The sequence below is a fragment of the Culex pipiens genome, chromosome 3 (genome assembly GCF_016801865.2).
Source record: "Culex pipiens pallens isolate TS chromosome 3, TS_CPP_V2, whole genome shotgun sequence".
NCBI lineage: Eukaryota > Metazoa > Arthropoda > Insecta > Diptera > Culicidae > Culex > Culex pipiens.
The window spans coordinates 37,576,810-37,598,606 of record NC_068939.1 but is presented as its reverse complement, the minus strand read 5'-3'; the positions used below and the strand labels follow the sequence as shown (position 1 = coordinate 37,598,606).

General features: G+C 40.5%; 3 protein-coding genes, 1 non-coding gene and 2 pseudogenes across 4 annotated transcripts; 5 read left to right on the top strand and 1 right to left on the bottom strand.

Moving 5' to 3' along the window:
* The first annotated feature begins 6 nt into the window (after window positions 1–6).
* LOC120415788 (exocyst complex component 7) lies at window positions 7–3,093 on the top strand. Its single transcript, XM_039577417.2, has 6 exons — window positions 7–205; window positions 265–430; window positions 487–855; window positions 917–1,139; window positions 1,610–2,833; window positions 2,891–3,093. Exons 1-6 carry the CDS (start codon window positions 158–160, stop codon window positions 2,991–2,993), a joined length of 2,133 nt encoding a protein of 710 aa, XP_039433351.1. The 5' UTR covers window positions 7–157; the 3' UTR covers window positions 2,994–3,093.
* On the top strand, window positions 1,477–1,549 carry Trnam-cau (transfer RNA methionine (anticodon CAU)). Its single transcript has one exon. It is a non-coding gene; the product is annotated as a tRNA-Met (tRNA).
* Window positions 3,094–6,549: 3,456 nt separating the features above from the next.
* LOC120415802 (isovaleryl-CoA dehydrogenase, mitochondrial) lies at window positions 6,550–8,401 on the bottom strand. Its single transcript, XM_039577427.2, has 3 exons — window positions 8,017–8,401; window positions 7,861–7,940; window positions 6,550–7,798 (listed from the first exon to the last, which is right to left on the bottom strand). The coding sequence occupies exons 1-3, from the start codon at window positions 8,161–8,163 to the stop codon at window positions 6,754–6,756; spliced, it is 1,272 nt and encodes a 423-aa protein (XP_039433361.1). The 5' UTR covers window positions 8,164–8,401; the 3' UTR covers window positions 6,550–6,753.
* Window positions 8,402–12,442: 4,041 nt separating this feature from the next.
* LOC120415787 (uncharacterized) lies at window positions 12,443–13,878 on the top strand. The gene is made up of 3 exons (XM_039577415.2): window positions 12,443–12,721; window positions 12,791–13,353; window positions 13,408–13,878. The coding sequence occupies exons 1-3, from the start codon at window positions 12,562–12,564 to the stop codon at window positions 13,543–13,545; spliced, it is 861 nt and encodes a 286-aa protein (XP_039433349.1). The 5' UTR covers window positions 12,443–12,561; the 3' UTR covers window positions 13,546–13,878.
* Window positions 13,879–16,091: 2,213 nt separating this feature from the next.
* LOC128093353 (uridine-cytidine kinase-like) lies at window positions 16,092–17,208 on the top strand (annotated as a pseudogene).
* On the top strand, window positions 16,741–17,233 carry LOC120415794 (elongation factor 1-alpha-like; annotated as a pseudogene).
* The last annotated feature ends 4,564 nt before the right edge of the window (window positions 17,234–21,797 follow it).

Below are 21,797 nucleotides of genomic sequence, written 5' to 3'. Positions count from 1 at the left end.
TTCGCGCCCACTTCATTCATGATTTTGATTCCGAAGGTGGAGAAAGTGGGTGGTTTACGTTTTGTTGTGATCGCGACTTTTGACAGCTTGGAATTCGTCATCAAAATTGCTGATTGATTTTTCAAAACTCTAATCTTTACGTGAAAAGACGGTCAAAATGGGGACTTTGGAAAATACTTTACAAATTGAGACAAAATTAGAAAAGGTAAGGTTTTGTTTATGCAATCAATTTTTCAAATTTACGACTTTTGAATGATTTTTTAGGAGAAAACAAATCAAGCCCTTCTGAAGGACCGGATGGAAAAGTATTCCGAGCTGACGCAGTCCATGTCCAAAATTCTAAATTCCTTCGAGCAACGTCTGGGAAAGCTGGAGCAGACCATCCTGCCCGTGTACAATGTCACCAAGAATCTGCAGAAGCAGCAGCAAAGCAAGTTTGGTTTAATTTCTGCGTTCGGAATAATTAACGGTACTTTCTACTTCCAGACCTGGACTCCACCCTAAACTGCATGGAGCAGGTTCTATCGCACTATGATGCCTCCCAGGACGTTTGCAATCTGATCCATCAAGGACCGTCGGAGGGGAACATTTCCGGTTTCCTGGACGGGCTGAACAAGCTCAAGAAGGCCAAGGATTACTTCCTGAACAACAACCCGCAGAGCGTGGAGCTGGAGAACGTGACCAGCCTGTTCAACAACGGGTGCGAAACGCTGAACAACCATCTGAAGTCGCTTCTGAAGAAGCACAGCGTTCCGATGCGTCCGGTGGATCTGCTGGATTTGATTTACATCGAGGAGGACTCGTCGAACGAGGACTGCCCCTCGATTAAACAGCTGCCGACGAGCACCCGGGACGGTTCGTATGTGACCGTTGTGTTAAATGCCTTCTTGTTTTAACTGGGGAGCTTGTTTCGCAGAGTTGAACGTGATTGCGCAGTGGTTGGACAACAATCTGAGGCGGGAGTACGTGCAGATCTACGGGGACGAACGGTCGGAGGTGATTATGCGGTCGTTGCAAAACCTGAAGGACCACCAGAAGAGCGGCAGCTGGGGCAACGAACCGCTCAAGTCGGCGCGGTACTACGGGAGGGCGTCGGATGCGGGCGTGAAGAAGAGCACCTCTGCACGGTTGCAGCAAATGTGAGTATTTTTTTAGAATATTTAATCAAATTTTTCAAGCTTGTACACGAGAGTTTTTTAAAATCTTGAAAGTTCTATTTCGATAAGTTCCATGTCATTTTGTTTAAAAATTATGGAAAATTAAATTGAAAATCTGAAAATTAGCGAAGAAAAGCACAATCTAAAAATAGTCAAGATTTGCAACAATATTAGCTCAATACTTCGTCATGAACACGGAAAAAATAAATTAATTGGCAGCTAAAAGATCCAATTAGCTGAAGTAAAATTAAATCAGACCTTTTCAAATGTTGGTCGCCAAAGTTCACCCCAGCGCATTTAGCGTGACCTTCAGTCACAAGCCTCGATGGCGCAGTTGGCAGCGCGTAAGTCTCATAATCTTAAGGTCGTGAGTTCGAGCCTCACTCGGGGCAAAAGTTTTTTTTGTCGCTTTTCACACTCCATCGAGTCTAATTTTGCACTTTCTTTCGCAGCTTCGAGCGCAAAGCCAACAAAATGTTCATGAAGGCGTCTCAGACGCTTGGCCAATCGGCCGGCCTGGCCATGCGCAAAAACTCCTCCTTCGGGGACATCCTGGCGGCGGAAGAGTACGGCAGCGACAACGATCAGGAGTTGGAAAAGTACCTGGTGCTGCTGTTGGGACTTCAGAAGTTGCTCGTTTGGGAGCGCCAACTGCTCAACGATATCATTCCGAGTACGCGTCACAACGAAGTGTTCTCGCGACTCTCGCAAGCTTCGATCGAGATGGTGGTCAAAGACGCGGAAGCGATCACCGGCCGGGTGTTGAGAAGCATCAGTCGTAAGGAATGGTCCGCGGCGTTGGGCATCTTCTCCGCGCTGAAACACGTGCAGATCCTTCAGCCGGATATCGACAAAATCTGCGACTCAGCCCAGCGTCAACAACTGAGCGGAGTGCTGAGCAAACTCCAGCAAACCGGATCAAAAGCGCTCGAACAGTTCATCGACGGGGTCAAGAACGACGCCGGCGGTGGCGGCATGGTCAGCATGAGCTCGAGCACCATCAGCTACGGCGGAGGCTCCAACGTCCCGAAAGACGCCACCGTCTACGAACTCACCTCCAACACCATCTGGTTCCTCGAACAACTCCAAGAACACTGCGACACCATCGGCAGCATTCTCCAGCTCGAGCAAACCTACACCAACGATCTGGACCGCATCGCGTCCCACAAAACGGTCTCCGTCGAGCAGAAGAACAAAGCCCTGCTCGGAATCTACGTGCGCAAGGTGCTCGGCGAACTCAACTACACCATCGCCACCAAATCCGAACAGTACAACGACGTCGCCACCAAGCAACTCTTCAAGCTCAACAACACGCACTACATCCTCAAATCCCTCCAACGCTCCAACCAGATCGACATCGTTGCCCTCACCGAGCATGACTGCGAGAAACGCTACCAGCGAATGATCCAGGACCTCAAGAAAGCCTACCTCAGCTCCTGGTCCAAACTGCTCGCGAACATTGGTCCGCTCGAGGATCTCCCACGGCCGGTGAGTGGACGCGTTAAGGACAAGGAGCGCGCAATCATCAAGGAGCGCTTTTCGTCGTTCAACAAGGAGCTGGATGAGGTGGTGCGAACGCAGAGGGCCGTCTCCGTGCCGGATGTGCTGCTGAGGGAGGGGATCAAGCGGGACAATACGGAGCATATCGTTCCGCAGTACAATGCGTTCTTTGAGATGTAAGTGAGGTCAATTGATAAAAATAGTACAAAATTCAAAACCTATTTTTATTGCAGATATTCCGAGGTGCAGTTTAGCAAGAATCCGGAAAAGTACGTTAAATATCGACCAACGGATGTGACGGCAATGCTGAACAGCTTCTTTGATGATACAATTTAAGATGTTTACTGCTTCACTATATTCCAAGATATTTAAAGATATTAAGTTGTACGCCTAGCTAAGTTATCTGTATCAAGCACATAATAAACATTAAACGCATAAAACGAGTCATTTTTTCTCTTCTAAAGCTTTGGTTAACTTGAGATTTAACAGTTTCAATTAGTGACCAGATAAAAATTAAACTAGAGCAATTGTAGGTATGTATATCCGAAATTGGACGATCTTATAATCATATTTTTTTAAAGTTTTTCAAACTACATAGAAGTTTTCCAATCAAGTTTTTCAGGTAATAGTTTTGTTATTTTTTCATGTTTTAGGGCCGGTATAATGTTCAAAAGAAAGGGGGTCAAGAAACAGCTTCAAGAACGGCAGAACAAAAGAGAGGGAACGTTTTATTGGGGCTTTTCTTCACCCTTTCTGGCTTACTTTCGCTACCGCTGCTTCCCATTTGAAATTTTTCTTGACCGGTTTCTTCCGAAGTTAAGGTTTTTTGTTCAAGTGTTTGAAGTTTTAATAGCTTGAAATTTCTAATTTTTCAGGTTTTTCTATTTTTTCAAGTACTTAAAATTTTTAATTTTTTGATCAAAGTTTTGATATTTTCCAAGCTATATTTTTTAAATTTTTCGGATTTTAATGTTTTTTTTTTCTCTAGATTTTCACTTGTTCAAGCTTTTCAATTATTTTTCAGGTTTTCCAAGTTTTTAATTTTTTCAAGTTCAGAAGTTTTTCAAGCTTCAGTTTTCTTTAGATTTCGGATTTCCAGGTTTTTTATCAAGTGTTTTAGCTTACCTATTTAAAGTTTTCCAAGTTTTCTATTTATTTTTAGATTTTCAAGTTTATCGAGTTTTTCAAGTTAATTGAGTTTTTCATGCTTTATTTTTTCTAAATTTTATCAAGTTTTCAAGTTAAAAAAAATGTTTCATGTTTCAAAAGCAAGCTTTCAAATTTTACTGGTTTTTCAAGTTTTTCACGTTTTTCAAGTTCTTAAAGTTTTTATTTTTTTTTTTGTTCAAAGTTTTTAATTTTTATTTGTTCAAAGTTTTTAATTTTTATTTGTTCAAAGTTTTATTTTTTTGATTTTTCAGATTTTCATGTTTTTTTTATGGATTCTTAAGTTATTCAAGAGTTTTAAGTTGTTCTAACTGTTTTATTATTTTTTTCAAGTTTTCATTTTTTTTAATTTTTTCAGGTCTAGAAGTTTTTCAAGTTTTTTTTTTAATTTTTTTTCAGGTTTTTACTTTTTCCAAGTTTTTTAGTTTTTTTAGATTTTCAAATTAGTTAAGTTTTTAAGGTTTTGTTTAATGTTTTCCAGGTTTAATTCTTTCTTATGTGTATCAAGTTTTCAAGTTTAAAAAAAATCAAGTTTTTTGGTTATTAAAAGTTTTGTATTTTCAAGGTTTTTTGTTTTGAGTTTTTAGAGTTTTTCAAGCTTTAAAAAAGTTCCTTTTTTTAAGTTTTTCAGTTTTTGAAAAAAAATCAAGTTTAAAAGTTTTCCAAGTTTTTTTTTTATTTCAGGCTATAAATTTTATTTAAGTTTTTTCAGGTTATTGAAAGATTTTTAAGTTTTCAAGTTTTTTTTTTATTTTAATGTTATTCAAGTTTTTATGTATAGAAGTTTTCCAAGTTTTATTTTTTTTAAAGTTTTTCAGGTTTTCAAGTGTTTTTTTTTTAAATCGAATTTTTCAGGTGAGTAAGTTATGTAAATTTTCATGTTTTCAAGGTTTTTTGTTCAAGTGTTCTTAGTTTTAAAATTTTTCAATTTTTTCAAGACTATAAATTTTTCAAAGTTTTTGTATTCTTTGTTCTATATTTAGAAGTTTTCAATTTTTCAAGTTATCCAAGTGTTTTTAATTTTTTAAAGTTTTTTCATGTTTAATTGTTTTGCAAGTTTGATTCTTTTAAAAATATTTCAAGTTTTATTTTATTTTATTTTTTTTCTGGTTATTTCAAGTTTTTTAAGTTTTCAAGTTTTTGTTCAGATTTTCAAGTTATTCAAGTTTTTTAAGTTTTCACATTTTTGTAGGTTTTCAAGTTTTGAATTTTTTTTTCATGTTTAGAAGTTTTAATTTTCTTTAAATAATCATGTTTTCAAGATTTTTTTTTAAATTATAACTTTCCAGGTTTTCCAAGTTTTTGGGGTTTTCCAATTTTTTATTTTTTTTATTAAAAAAAACAAGTTTTTTAGGTTTCTAAAAGTTTTCACGTCTTCAAGATTTTTTTACGAGATTTTCAAGTGTCTTAAGTCATTGAAGTTTTTTAAGCCATTAAAATTTTTCAGGATCTCCAATTTTTAAAATTTGGTTGCTTTGGAGAATTCGAACGGTGCGCGTCGCGGTCAACACGCCGGATTTTCGTTGCCGTTTCCGTCTTTGTTTTCCCCCCGATTGTGTGTGTGTTTTTTGGTCCAGGCGGTTTCGCGTTTTCGCATTTTATTTGGTTTTATCTTTCCACAGCCGGCTGTCTAAGATTAAATGATTTATGCTAAACTCAACACCAAATAACCGGGAATAATCTCATCCGCATCCTCCGACTGTTTGCCTTGAGAATGCATAATACATCACATCATTAAACAAAATTTATTGATTATTGGGTCGCATCATCATCCTCTATGATGAATCCTGGCCATTACCCTTTCCCACTAACAAAATCCCAAGTAGAAGTAGTTTTCCGGCACACGTGGGGGTGTGGATATCGTATAGAACCCATCCTTTGTAGCAACCTGTGTTAACTAACATTCCCGTCCCAATCCCCCCGAGATCTACAAACTGACATGGCGGGCGCCGTTGGTGGCCAATGACTGTTACCTATTTTCTTCAGATCTAGTTTTAATGATCTTGGTGTTTTATCTTTTCAACGCATTCATACATGCTGTTGATAAGGGAAACACCATTAGATCGTTTAAGCGTATGGTCAGTTGTATTGATAGGATATTACGGTCCTGTTCAGCAACGGAGAAGGACAACCATGGGTGGTCTCTCATGCTCATGCTTATGCTCATGCTCATGCTCTCCAATTTTTAAAATTTATTTTAAGGATTTAAATTTTTTCAAGTTTAAAAAAAAGTTTTTTACGTTTTTAAAGTTTTCAAGTTTTTTTTAAGGTTTTCAAGTTTTTCGAGCTTTTGATTTTTTTAAAGTTTTCAAGTCTCAACTTTTTATATTTTTAAGCTTTTAAGATTTTCAAGTTTTTCACGTTGTTCAAGCTTTTCACGTATTTCTAGTATTTTGAGATTTTATTCATTTTTTTCAAGCTTCATGTTTTTAAGTTTTGGAGTTATGAAGTTTTCAAGTTTTAAGGATTTCCAGTTTTATTTTTAAAAGTTTTTATTTTTGTTCATTGTTGTCATTTAAAATTCGAGTTCAGCGGTCTTTTATCTGTAAAATTCGTGCCTTTTTTTATTGTTCTAATATGTTTTTAATATTCCACCGCCATTGTGGTCGCCATCTTTGATTAAATGTTTCCAAATCCAAATCCAAATGGATAATTTGAGCTCAATGAATATTGTACAAAGTTTAATTTATGGACAGTCATGGTAGGGCTTATAAAACTCAATACAAACATTTGAATTATTTTACTTTAATACCAAAAGGTCACCTTTATTCCTACAAAACAAAATAATCCAAAGAAGTTGCTTCTTTTACCATTTACATATACAAAAAAGTTACGTTAGAAAGGCACAATTCATAAATGCACATTAGTTCCGATTCCGCGTTGCGCGGATTTCTGAGTAATCACGATTCACTGGTCGACGACGATCCCCCTACTTGTACTCGCTGTTCAGCGCCCGCCCGATGATCATCCGTCTAATCTCGGACGTACCAGCACCAATTTCATACAGCTTAGCGTCGCGCATGATCCTTCCGGTTGGATAGTCGTTGATGTACCCGTTTCCACCGAGAATCTGGATCGCCTCCAGCGCAACCTGGGTCGCCTTCTCCGCGCAGTACAGGATCACACCGGCACAATCTTTGGGGTTGGCCTTGCCGAGGTCACAGGACCGGGCCACCGAGTAGAGATACGCCCGGCAGGCGTTCATCGTGGTGTACATGTCGGCCATTTTGCCTTGGAGCAGCTGGAACTCGCCGATGCGGGTGTTGAACTGCTTGCGGCTGTGGGCGTACTCGAAGGCAACGTCGCAAGCGGCTTGCATGAGACCGACGGGGCCGGCGGCCAGGACGAGACGCTCGTAGTCGAGACCGGACATGAGCACGTACACGCCCTTGTTGAGTTGGCCGAGGATGTTTTTGGCGGGGACTTTGGCGTCCTCGAAGATCAGTTCACAGGTTCCGCTGCCACGGATGCCCAGCTTGTCCAGTTTGGGGCCTTGTGTGAAGCCGGGCGTGTCCCGTTCAACGATGAAGGCCGTGATGCCGTGCTGAGGCTTGGCGCTCAGGTCGGTCTTGGCGTAGATGATGTACGTGTCCGCGTCTGGGCCGTTGGTGATCCAGAACTTGCTGCCGTTCAGCACGTAGTAATCGCCCTTCTTGTCGGCACGAGTCTTCATGGAAACGACATCGCTGCCGGAACCAGGCTCGGACATGGCCAGCGCACCGATGTGCTCACCGCTGATCAGCTTCGGCAGGTACGTGGTCTTCTGCTCTTCGGTTCCGTTACGGTGGATCTGATTCACGCACAGATTCGAGTGGGCACCGTAGGACAACGCGATCGAACCGCTGGCACGGGACAGTTCCTCGTTGATGATGCAGTGGTCCAGGTAGGATCCCCCGAGGCCACCGTACTCCGGCTTTACGGTCGGTCCCAACAGCCCCAGGTCACCCATCTTCTTCCAGAAGTTACGCAGGTCCCTACAAATTCATACATACATCAAGTTCAAGAACCGCTTCATCTCAAGGCCACCCGAACTCACTTGAACTCATTCTGCTTGTCGATCTCCTGAGCGAACGGCGCCAGCTCCTTCTGCGCAAAATTGAACACCGTCTGACGTAACTGGTTTTGCGGGGTTGGAAACGAAAGTGAAACTCTTGTTGCTTGAAACACGCTACCTCCTTCCAGCACTTCTTACCTGCTGCTGTTCCTCGGTCAGCCCGAAAATCGTCTCATCGATCGGGTAGTGGGACAGCGATCGCGCGCCGACTCCACCGATCAGCTTTGGCCGCAGCAGTCCCTTGGCCAGGAAGCGGGCCGCGGTCGTCAGGTTGCGAATCGACATCTCTGTTGTGCTGTTCTGGACTGTGGAGCTCTGGTTCACGCACACTCTGTTGGTCGTCAATCGGCGATCCCCGAGGGAGGGTTTGATTGATAAGCACACCGATAAAGTGCTGAACTGAAAAATAAGTCCGCGAGTTGGTGATAACTATACAGCTTGAAGGCAAAGTCCCTCGGAGGTCGGTCTACGCTTGAATAACAAGTTATGAATATATTTCGCAGTGTATCTACAAGACAGCGCAGTGTGCGTAGAACGTCCCACGACGACGACGACCACTCGGTCGTTACGTTGGCTCAGCCGGTTTGTGTTTGCGGACATCGGGTTCTGATGTAGTGGTTTCGCTTCGGTTCAGCGTTGTCTATATGACGATGATAACGGACTTAATTTTAGCACCATGTGCTTGTAGTGGAATTTCGGAGGCTTGGCGAAGATCGGTTGGACAAACTTGTTGACCATTAAATGGCATTTGACGCACAAATTTGGTCAAATTTTTACTTTATTTCTTTGCTTTTTTAGTCAAGTGAGAACAATATTTTTTCAACAAGACCTAATACAAATATTAAGAGCGGAATACGAGAACTGGCATTGGAAAAAAAAACAGTTCGATCTTATTAAATGATAATAAATAAGAAACCTTAACATCAATAATTTTTTTCAACATATTCGACTTATAAACACAATTTTTTTTCGATTTGCTTCTGTTTTTTGTATTTTATGGAATTTCATATCAATACAAGATTTATGTTTTGTCTAGCCAAAATGATTAAAATAATTAATGTCCTGCAAAATTTTGCCCGATAGAAATATTTTGGAAAGTTTGCATCTCCCATTAAAAAGACAAAAAAATAACGGTAAAAATAAAATAATCTGTGACCAATTCTTCAAAAAAAAAAAAAATTAAAAACTTCATAGATATTGTGCAAATTTTAAAATTCCACGAGAACCATCAAACCAAATCGTCAAGTATAATGAAATTTAACTCAGAAAAAACTGCAATGTTCTAAAAATATCTGATTAACAATATTTTTTTAATGGTAGTCTTATTTTCACAACATTTTTAGAGAATGCGTTTTATTGATTTTTATTTTCATAATTTAAGTATTCATAGCATTCATTTCTTTTTAAATATTGCAGCAAATCATATTGTTGTCCATACCACAATTTCAAAGTAATAAAATAAAAAGTTTATTCATGTTTAAGCATTGATTAGACAAATAAAGCTAAATTTCACGAGATTTCGCGGAAATCATCAAATTTCACGAATTTCACGCTGTCTACGAAATCGCGAAAATTCACTAACCCTACAAATTAGCCATCATTTTTGATTGTTGAAATCATCGAAATTATGGATTCTATTTTCAAAGTTACAGAAAACCACAACGTAGTGACATTTTATCATTCAGTCCAGACTCGATTATCCGAAGTTCGATAATGTTTGTATTTGACTTCGGATAATCGAAAAAAACATATTTTTTAATTTTCTCATTTTAAACATCAAATTCGAGTTCGGCGACCTTTTTTTAGTCAAATTTGAACAGTTGATTGCCTTTCACAAAAAAAAGATTTTTTAAATCTTTCTTCACCGCCATCTTGGATTTAAAAATTCTGAATAGTTTTTGAGTAGCTTAGGGGTACTAAGGGGTACTACTTACGAATCACGAAAATATTTTTTTCGTGATTCGACTATGCGAAGTGAATTTTTTGGGAGGCCTTCGAATAAACGAGCCTGGACTGAATTATAAAAATATCATTTTTGCAATTCCACTGTGAAACTGTCAACTTTTCCTGTCCTTCTGGAGAAACGAAACGGCCTACTTTTTCCTACCAAAAATAACTGAATGGAAAATTAATACCTTTCAATACCAGTGCTGAAAAGTTCTACTTTTCAGCACTGAAATGGGTGCTGAAAAGTTAAACTTTTCAACACTAGTACCAAAAAGTAACATTTTTCAATATTTTTTTGCTTTGAACGATGAATTTACTAAACACTTGAATATTTGACATAAAATTCCATTAAAGAAGCGTTTTTCGGAATTGCAAAAAATGTTGTAAGCAACTCGTTGCAAAACTTGATTTTTTCAGCACTCGTCGTATTTATCCAACTCGGTAAACCTCGTTGGATAAATGTACAACTCGTGCTGAAAAAATCTTCTTTTTGCAACTTGTTGCATAAACTACTATTTTGCAATTCCGTCGTGAAATTACTTACTTTTCCTGTCATTCTTGAACGACGAAATAGCCTACTTTTCTGTACAAAAAATAACAGAATCGAATAGCAACACTTTTCAAAATAAATGCTGAAAAGTTCTACTTTTCAGCACTGAAATGGGTGCTGAAAAGTTGAACTTTTCAGCACTTGTTTCGAAAAGTAACACTTTTCAACATTTTTTTGATTTAAACGATTTATTGACAAAATACATGAAAATTCGACTTAAAATTTCACTCAATGGGTGTTTTTAGAAATTGCAAAAAATGTTGTATGGAACTCGTTGCAAAACTTGATTTTTTCAGCACTCGTCGTATTTATCCAACTCGGTGAACCTTGTTGGATAAATGTACGACTCGTGCTGAAAAAATCCTCTTTTTGCAACTTGTTGCATAAACTACTATTTGATAGCCATTTTTAATCTGAAATCAATATGTATTTTTGACAGTTTCAAAAATATAATTTCAAGGATCAAGAGCCATTCCAAGAACAATTCGTCCGTCAAACACTATTGATCATAAGTTCGACCAGTAAAACATATGCAAAATGCTAAAGTATTATAATTTCAAAAGTTTATGCAATGAAAATTTTATTAACAAATTTATAGAACTCTTGGAATTTATTGGAAAAAAAACACTTTGTAGGTATAATCAAATCTTCGGGTAATCGAATAACGATTTTTTTTTTCGCTGTTTTGTTTTTGATTGTTAAGCTTGAGTATGACCCCAAACATGCTCTAAAGTGATGTAGAATTTTTTAAACCAAGATGGCGGCCAAAAGACGGGGTTGAAATACGGAAAAAATATATTTAGTATGATAAAGGGCAATCAACAACTCAAATTTATCTAAAATGGGGTCATAGAACTCGAATTTAATGTTTGAAACTGGCTCAAAACTGGCTGAACCGATTTGGACCGATTCATCTTGGTGTCCCATAAGTCCCTATTGAAAATTATGAAGTTTAGTAAAGTACTTCAAAAGTTATGATACAAAACCCATTTTGAAGAAAGTACGAGAGATCGTTAAAACGGTGGTTTTTGTTAGTCATGTTGTACATTTTTAGAATGACCTTTCCAACGAGCCCAAAACATTGAAGATCTGATAACTCTATCACAAGTTTTTAGCACTTAAGTGTTATTTATACACTTGTTTTTATGCCGAATCTCAGATATTTTCATCGGAACGTTGTCCGGATCTAGCATGCGACCAATAATTGGATAGGTAATCACAAGACCTTTCCAACGAGTGAAAAAATTCGAAGATCTGATAACCCTATCAAAAGTTATTAGCACTTAAGTGTTATTCATACACTTTTTTGAGGCCGGATCTCAGAAATTTTGATAAATAGATAAGCGGATCCATCAAGCGACCCATCATAAGATGTGTAATCAAAAGACCTTTCCGTTGAGCCTTAAAGATTGAAGATTTGATAACCATATAAAAAGTATATTAATGTGAGGAAGGCATGAACCACCTTAAGGTGGATAAAGTAACGTTTTTTTGTATTATCTTTTTCATGTCTTGTTATTTTTTTTGTCTTTAAACATATTATGGCATTGGTTGTAACGCTTGCTTAGGGCGTATCCTAGACCTTATTCCTTCCCAAAACCCTTCTTATTCCAAGCGAAACGTATTTGAGGATAACGTGGAGATTTTTCCTTATCCCCTTACAAAAGTGGAGCACGTCTCTGGGGTAATGGCGTTGAGAATCTGGTACAGATGGTATTGGTTCTATTCCTAGTTATCAATTCCTAGTCTGAACTTTTTTTTTGTATTTTTTCCGATTCAATTAACAAAAGTTCTATCATTAAAACTCCAATACACCGTAACCATTCACGAAAACGATCCTACCTCGCTTTTCCCAATGCTCATTCAAGCTTGCCACCATCACATTGATAGGCAAGTCTTGTTTATATTCGTTTCCTCTTTAACCCTCCACCAATAACTGTACATTCGCGCGACCCTCTCCAGCCTTCTAATGCTGACCAGGTGGTTGCTACGGCAGTTTTACACGCTCTCTCTCTGGCGATTGCGCGCGCTCTCTCTGGTTTATACTCCCAGCTCAGAGGTCAGCCCCTTTATGTGTCAGTGCCATAACAGAGTTTCATTCAGTAGCAGATACATAGGCGCGTAACTGTTGTAGTCATTCGGTCGCCCAATTCTTGTGGCGAGGTGAAATCTTTGTTTTTGATATCATGGTCGAAAAGCTGGACCATTTGATCATCAAAAGCGAACCGTTCTACGCCGTCGAGGACGCCGAGCTGCTGAACGGAATCACCGGCCAGGATGGTGACCTGAGGGGACTGTGCTTGAACCGGCTGGGGTTGTCCGAGGACACGGTGGCACTGCTGGAAGGTATTTTTTTTTTGGAAGGATTTTGCTTTTTTGGGGTGGACTTTAAGTTTTGATTTTTGGATTTTTTAGCTCAACAGATCGACGTTGAATGTCTGAAGAAGATGCGCTTCGAGGACGTGGACGTGCTGTTCGAGAATCGCCCACTGGGGCCAAAGGTTCACTTCCGGGAAGCGTTGATGCTGTGGCGAATCGAACTTGGCTTGCCCATGAGAAGTCTCCGAGTGATGGCGTTCAGGAAGCGTTCCGGTGAGCACGATGGCAACGGGTGCAATGGAACCGGTCCCAAGTGTTCCCGGGGTCAGTTCCACGGTCCGATAGACCAGCTGGGAGTTGTGACACCGGCCACGACGCCCGAGCTGGTCGTCAAACCAAACAAAGTGCCACCAAACATCGACTACAAGCAGTTCAGCTGGCCAATGACTACCGAAGTTCTGCGGGACATTCTAGCCAGCTGTAGCGTAGGTCGCATGATTCTACATTCCGCCGAGTTGGCCACCCTGGAAAAGTCCTTCCAGAGTCAGCTGACGGCCATCATGATAGATTACCACATGGCTCACGACACAAAAATCACCGCGATGCAGCTGGAGAACTATTCGCGGTGCATCACGATGCTGTTTCCACACGAGAACAAGGTAAACCAAAAAACCCATCCAAAAGAAAATCATTCAAACCTTCGTCATTTTTAGACAACCTACCACATTCCGCGCGGACCGACGCGCCGCAACCCGGGTGGATCGCTGTACTCGCGGTTCATCAACCAGAAGATTAGCAAGAAGGCACTCGCCATCGGCAGTGGCATGGCATCGTCGCCCTTTCTAACGTAGGAACGGTGTCCAACCTCCTCGCAAAGGGTGTAATGTAATATAGTCGTCGTAATAGTCAGTCAGCCGTCGTCGTCGTCGTCGTAATCGCTGTCGCCGTTGTTCACGAAAGCATATTTTGTTACTTACTGTGTAAGGTTAGTCAGGGGCGTGCATTACGTTTACTGGCAAGAGAGGCTCGAGTTTTTTGTGCAATGTGTGTTTGTGTGCTCAGTTTTTAAAACCATTTGTATTAGGTAGAGAAATAGATATATCAGGTTTTATGTTTCAACCCGGCGCAGCGCAGCAGTGTGAGTTTTATTAAAGAAAATATATTGTTTTAACGTGCATTTGAAATAGATTTTGTTTCACTGGTTGATGGAAAATTAGAGTAAAAGATTTGCACTAAATCTTCAATTCAAATAGGAAGAAGTCTTGGCTGAATGGTTTAGGACAAACAAACAAACTCGCAAACAAACTTTTTGACAGTTTGCCAGCTTTTTTTTGGTTTGCCTGAACTGCCGCTCTAATCGTGTCCGTCCCATATGCAAAAACACCAAGCCGAGAAAAACGCGTGTCAAAGTTGTCCCGCCCTTAAGGCTACGTGTTAAAATTTCACGAAAAAGTGGATTTTCTCCGGCTTTCTAGAACAAAGTACTACATTTTATTGGTTTTTCTGATAGTTTACAAGATTTTGAACCAAACTGCATCATTACCTCAAAATTGACGAAATTACATATGGGACGGACTAGCTTCGAGCGGCAGTGCATTTGTTTGCAGAAACGTCAGCCTGCATACATTGGCTTTGTTTGTTAGTTTGCCGCAAACAAGTTTGCGAGTTTGGCAAACTGTCAAACACGAAAAAGTGCGAGTTTGTTTGTTTGTCATAGTCTAATACCTCCTTTACGATAATGTTTACTTTGTATGTGAATGGTACTGGGTTAGGTTCCCACTCTGTCCCAGCGTGAAAGTTCTAATTCTGAAATGAATGAAAAACATGAGAGCTCGCGCACTTATGAACCTTCAATAATGGGATTTGAACTAAAGACCTTTGGGTTACGAATCAGTATGCCATTTCAATGTTTTTGTCGCTCTTTTTAAAATTTGTTTTCAACAAATAAGAATTCAACATAGGTAAAAGTGCATTCAATTAAAATTTTTTTTTCTATTTTTTGAAATTAAATATGTCTTTATTGAACTTTCTAATAATAATTACATTTCTTTTACATGCTAAGTGGTATGGCCTAATGCTCTTCGTCTTTGTTGTATTCTTCGTTTTATTATTAACTGATCAGATTTATTTTATTTACTTCAAATTGTTTTACATTATTGCATTGAATCGAATACATTTGGGTAAAAAAGAAAAAAAATCACTTTAACAACTAATCCTAACTTAAAACTGAAAAAAAAAAATCATTGAAGTATTCAAAATCATTACAACGAGTAAACTACGAACTGTATTTTAAGATGAATGCTCCAAGAGTTCTTACTTATACCGGCTCCGTGGCTTAATGGTTACGGCTTCTGCCTCACAAGCAGAAGGTTCAGGGATCAAATCCCGGTCGGTACCTTTGAAATTTGGAATCAAGAATTTGAACTTTGAATATGAACAAAAACAAACAGATTCGAACTCAATCCTTTGGATTGATGGTCTGGGACTCTAACCAGTCGGCCATCTAAAGGTTATAAAACATGTTGTATTCTTCTCATACACTCAACCCCCGGTGGTTGGTCACTTTTTCGTTTGACACTTTTTTAGTTTGTACCCCGTTGGTTGGTCAAAGTCAAACTAAAAAGTGACGAACTGTCACTTTTTATACGGCGCACACGCACACTATCAAAACAAACGTTTGATAGTGTGTGTGAACTCCGTGTAAAAGGGGTGTCAAACTAAAAAGTGACCCCGTTCGTTTGACAACAGTTGGTGTCAAACCACCGGGGTTTGAGCAAGGGGTAGGACAGAGAGTAACCGAGTGACTCAATTTCTCAAAATGACTCAATGTTACTCAAAGTTACTCAATTTTTCTCCTGAAATTTTGTATAGACTGGTTACGGAATTTTCGAATCGTAACTTTGACAGTTAGCTGTGTATACAAACAAAAAATGATGCTGAAGGTTAAAAAGGTAAGTCAACTACTTGAGTAAAGATTCCGGGGATTATTACAGGTGCGGACAATCTCGGATTACATCTAGTTATCCAGTGGGAGTAGATTCCCTGCGTAAAGGGCAAATGTCATCTTTCTCAGGTCCGCTGCACAACCAAATCGGTTCCCACGGCTAAACTTTTGCTCCTCAATGGACGTCTTCAGGAAGTTAATCTCTTTGTTCATTCAATTTTTCAGAAACACCCTGGAAGCAGCCCCTTCAGGTCGGACACAGACTACGGGAAACAACATGCTCAACTCCCGGATTTATCTCCGTGTCCATGTCGTCTTGACCGCTGACGTCGGAACGGTCTCTGCTACAGGTCATTCACCACCCCACCGGCCACGGATTTTTAGTGTGGGTGATATCGGGCTCCGTTGCAAAGTTGGAGGTTGAAGTTTGTCTGTGGTTGAAGGTCGTGGTCAATGTCAGAGGGTTCGGGAGAACCGAGAGAAGACTTCGCTTCTACGTGGACATGCCTTTCCCACGATACGATGCTGATCTAGCTGAAGCGGCTCATGCGCGACCTGAATTGGTTCAAAAGCAAAGAAGTGCCACCTCGAAAATGCAACGAACAACGACTGTTTTCGATCTACAAGGAGCATAGAAAGTAATTCGTGTTCATCGACAAAGTGGACGTCGAGACGGAGCTGCGGCCAAAATCGCTTGATAACCGCCATCGCGAATCAGGACATGATCCTGTAGCAGAAGGTGCAACGGTCCAGAAGACAAAGAACAAGGTCCGTCGAGTGGCGGGAGGAAACGCCAGCGGAAAGTCGACGGTCTGCAAACGGATCATGGAACAGCTGGGCCAGGCTGACATAAACCACACGCAGCGATAAGTAATCTCTTTCAGCCAGAACAGTTTTTACCGGGAGCTAACCTCCGCGGAGAATTCCGCGCCGAGAAGGGTCAGTTCAACTTTGACCATCCGGACGCGTTCAACGAGGAGTTGATGCTGAAAACTCTGCAGGACGTGCTCCAAGGCAAGAAGGTCGAGATCAACGAGTACAACTACCGCACATGAAGAATTTGGATGTGGTCGTAAAAGTAAGGACCTACAGAGGGCGCTGAACCGTAACTCGGGGCTGTAAGCTGCTTATCCCCGGAACGCTTAGAAAAACAATCTTCCGTTTGCATCTGCGCCTAAAGGACGTCAACAAAATCGGCGGTACGGGAACGGAAACCGGTGTGACCAAGCCCAGTTTCGCCCTGATCAACCTGACCACTGATGTCAAGTCCGTCAAAATGCACTAAGAAGCCCTGCCGGAGGCTGTGCCCGGAGACAACTCGAAGAATCACCGCCTAGGTCATCGTGCTGAACCACCCCGGTCAGATCTCCAACGGATACCCCGTGCTGGATTGCCACACCGCTCACATTGCTAGGGAGTTCAGCAAGATCACGGAGAACATCTTTCGTCGTTCCGGCAAGTCCACCGAGGATCATCTAAAGGCCATCAAGTCTGGTGATGACGCTATCGTCTTCCTGGTCCCACCCAAGCCTCCAGCAGTCGATTTCCGGTTTGTCCTGCCGGTACTTGCGAGAAATCAGTTTTTGCTACACTAAAACCCCGGTTTACGCTCAGGCGTTACGCTTTGTATTTCGTCGATTTCTCTGGAACGACGCAATATTTTTGCAAACTTTTTAAAGCGATTTATACATCTTGTGCAGATCTACAAATTGCTGTCAAAAGAATGTAAAAACATTACACTGTTTTCGAGAAATCAACCAAACAAAAAGCGTAACGCCTGCGCGTAAACGGGGGTTTTAGTGTATAAGATTCAAACAAAACCAATAAATAAAAGTGTTTATTTCTGCTTTTTGCTTAGTTTTTTAAATGCGGTTTAGATGCCTTTGGTTTGTTCTATGCGCAGAAAAAAAAGGTTGGGTAAACAGTCTTGAAAGGCGCCGATGCCCTCCGAGTCCTCCTCGTTCCGTGTCCACGCCTCTTCCAGGTACACCTTACAGCCGATGTCACGCAACGCCGACTTAACGTCGTGTGCAATCGAGGAATGATCGGTCAGGGCCTGGTTGAGCGCGTTCTCGGAGCCGTGGCTCAGGAATTTTACTGGCCGCGTGGATTTTCATAATTTGGACGATCGTTTCGGCGATACCGATTTCGAAGAGCGTTTTTTTTTGTCACGCAGCGGAACGTAATCACTACCATGTCCACCAGCACCCTACACACCTTCAGATCATCCTCCTCCGGATGAGGTCCTGCAGCTGCTCGGCGCGAAACACCCAAAACATAATATTTCGTGCCGATTCCGGCTTGCGTGAGATGCCGGATTTTTCTATGGATCTTGTCCTGCAAGTGGTAGGATCCATGACAGCCTTGGGTAGGATCGACGCCGTAAATAGCTGCCAGAAATAAAACCGGAACGGGATCTTTTTTCCGCTCCATGTTGTTAGGGCTTAGTTTTGTATCTGTCAAAATCAGTCGTCTCTCTCTGGTGCCAAATGTCAGTGTCAAAATTCGTTACGTCGTTTGGGAGGATTGAAAAACTTTGAGTGGCTCAATGTTACTCAAAATTATTCAAACTTTCTCAATATTACTCTCTGTCCTACCCCTTGGGTTTGAGTGTATTAAATATGCAATGATCCCTGATTTGCCTGAAGGGATTGGATGTCTTAAGATAGATCAAGGATCCGTCTTATGCTTGCTTCTATGTAAAGGCGGGGCCGGACAAATGGGTCGTTGGAAGCGGCGCGAGGGCTAAAAAAAACTAAACTATTGGCACTACGCCCCCCGGGGCATGGCCTTCCTCTAACGTGGGATTTCTGCTCCAGCGCCTCTGACGAGACAGGAGAAACCGGGACCGACGTTTTACTTCACCATCCGATAGAAGCTCAGTGGTGTGGCATCCTAAATATTAGTGTAGTTTAGGTAGACCGCTGGAAGCGTGTAGAGTTGTGAGTGTACACTCAAAATCAGAAGTACCCCGCAAAAAGGGTTCTATCTACCCTTTATCTGTCATCCCAAAGAAAAAAAACCCTTTTTGAGGGTTACTTCCACCCTTTTTTTAAGTTTACCCGTCGTCACCCTTTTGCAAAGGGTTACTACCGGTAAACTTGAAAAAAGGATGGAAGTAACCCTCAAAAAGGGTTTTTTTTCTTTGGGATGACAGATAAAGGGTAGATAGAACCCTTTTTGAAGGGTACTTCTGATTTTGAGTGTAGTAGTGCGCAGCTGAGAGGTGGTGAGTCAGTCAGTGTTGGACGAATAAAGATGGAGCATGTCTCCCGGTTGTGAAAGAAATAGTATTGTTTTGCTAGTCAATTAAATACGAGGATATCACATTGGCGATCCTGCCATGATGATGAATCGTGGTGTTTTAAAAATTTGAATATTTTTGTGGAAAATTTGAGAAAAGTGCGGCCGAATTCGGCGTGTTTATTTTGTTTTCGTGCGGGTCAGAAGAAAGCATCTGATGACGGGTGTTTTGACATCGAAGTGTTGAGTTCAGCGACCATCGGAGCTTGTTTTGGCGAAAAAGCGGATTAACTTGGTGAGCATGTTCCGGTTAAGTTTTCTTTTGTTTCGGCGTTGAACCAAGGGGATCCGTTAAGTGGTATATGTGTGTGTGAGCAGTGCTAATGCACTATGACGATTACCTCTGTGCGCCAGGGCTGGATCAAGGATATTCAGGAAATGTCATTAGGTCTACAGATGTTCCAACATTTAACAAGTTAACAACCCAATTTTGGGTAATTTCGTGAATGATGTTTTTTTAATGGAATGGAGAACTGCATTCAAGTGGAAAATATTAGAGCTTACCGATAAGAAACAAAATGAAAAAAAAAAAAACAACGAAATGTTCGAATGTGAAAAAGGAGTTGGACGTAAACAGAGTGATATTTGGAGAAGGGGAGCGGAGTCGGCAGTCTGCGTCCGTAGTATTTTATTTCAAGATTGGTCATCGAAACCGAAACTTTTTCGTTTTTGTTTTCAAAAATCATTTGCGCTTGTTTAAAAATCTATTTTTTTCAATTAAGGGCATATAAATATAGATAATTTTTTTTTGAATGTTGTTAATGAGTTAATGTTGTTTTGATTTTTCTTCGGACTGGTCACTCTGGGTTACTCTGTGGATCAACCGAATATTTTTTTTAAGTGTTATGGTTGTTTTTCATCACAGTCGGCTTGATTTTTTTTGTTTTTCCGTCAGAATAGGAAGTAGGTATCGGTTTCAGTCTTGACCTAAGAATTTTTGAGTCTATGCGTTATTCCAGGTGTAGGAGTTGTCCCTGTTAATGTTTTTCAAGCAGGGAGGAAACTGAAATGAGTGTCGTCAACAATTCCCGTGTTTGTTGTAATTTAAAATTAAACAACTTATCTGGTTTTTCTGAACAAATCGGCGTTTCAAATGGCAGAGCATTTTTGAGTGGTCCATCTATTAAAAAGCATTGAAAGGATCGATGAAAGTTGAACAACATTGTGAACATAAAATTATTAATGAAACAGCTTGTTTGGAAGGTAATATTCTGGATTAAATTATTGGTTGTTTTGGCTGTCACTCAAAATTGGATTGAACTGTACTTAAAGACTGAAACGGGGAAAAGACACATTCACACTAAAAGTTATTCTAAACGATTGAATTTTAGGTGATTCAGCAGGGTTTACTAATTTTATGAATTAATTAACAATTTTATAAAGGACTTGAAAACTGACAAATGAAACCTGAGTTTATTTATTCGTTTCAATTCATCTTGAGAGAATTAAAGATTTGAAACTGAGACTCTGTTGTGTTCTGTTTCTACAAGAGTTGCATTAAAAGACTAGAAATCCAATATTTGAAAGAGTAAAGAGTGTATTTATTCGTTTCCAAAAAATTTGAAAGAATTAATTATTTGAAACTGAGACAAGTTCACCAATATTTGAAAGAGTAAAGCTTGGCTCCTAAGATGTCATGGGAATCTATCGGGTATGGAAAAAGAAAAAAATCATAAACGGCTAAACTAAAAAAAAAAAAAACAAATCCAGAAAAGATGAGAAAAGTTGCGTCGGGTTTAGCCCAAGGCCAACTGCGCTAAAAAAAAAGTTCCAGAAAAGTTGAGTCGGTCTTAGCCCAAGGCCAACTGCGCGAAGAAAAAGTTGAGTCGGGTTTAGCCCAAGGCCAACTGCGCTAAAAAAAAAAGAGTTCCAGAAAAGTTGAGTCGGGTTTAGCCCAAGGCCAACTGCGCGAAGAAAAAGTTGAGTCGGGTTTAGCCCAAGGCCAACTGCGCAAAAAAAAAGTTGAGTCGGGTTTAGCCCAAGGCCAACTGCGCTAAAAAGAGTTCCAGAAAAGTTGAGTCGGGTTTAGCCCAAGGCCAACTGCGCGAAAAAAAAAGTTGAGTCGGGTTTAGCCCAAGGCCAACTGCGCTAAAAAGAGTTCCAGAAAAGTTGAGTCGGGTTTAGCCCAAGGCCAACTGCGCGAAGAAAAAGTTGATTCGGGTTTAACCCAAGGCCAACTGCGCTAAAAGAGTTCCAGAAAAGTTGAGTCGGGTTTAGCCCAAGGCCAACTGCGAAAAAATAAAGTTGAGTCGGGTTTAGCCCAAGGCCAACTGCGCTAAAAAAAAAAGTGTTCCAGAAAAGTTGAGTCGGGTTTAGCCCAAGGCCAACTGCGCGAAGAAAAAGTTGAGTCGGGTTTAGCCCAAGGCCAACTGCGCTAAAAAGAGTTCCAGAAAAGTTGAGTCGGGTTTAGCCCAAGGCCAACTGCGCGAAGAAAAAGTTGATTCGGGTTTAACCCAAGGCCAACTGCGCTAAAAGAGTTCCTGAAAAGTTGAGTCGGGTTTAGCCCAAGGCCAACTGCGCAAGTACAAGTTCAAGCATAGTTGAGTAAGGTAACTAAAAACCATAAAAAATTCAGCCAACAGTTACTGTAAAATTTATTGGCATCATATAACCAAGTACAAGCAAAAGAAAAATCAAAAATACTAATCGTTTATTATTTTCGACAAAACTGCCACCAGGTTGACCTAAGTCACAATGTCATGTCGACGCGTTGGCAACAACTGTTGCTAGAATAGAGAGAGAAAGAGCGATATGGAGGCAAATAAAGATATGGAAAAAGACAAAAGATGAAGAAAACAAACGTTCACATATAGTAGGAAATAAAGTTGAATATGTTCACGAATAGGAATGGACAAA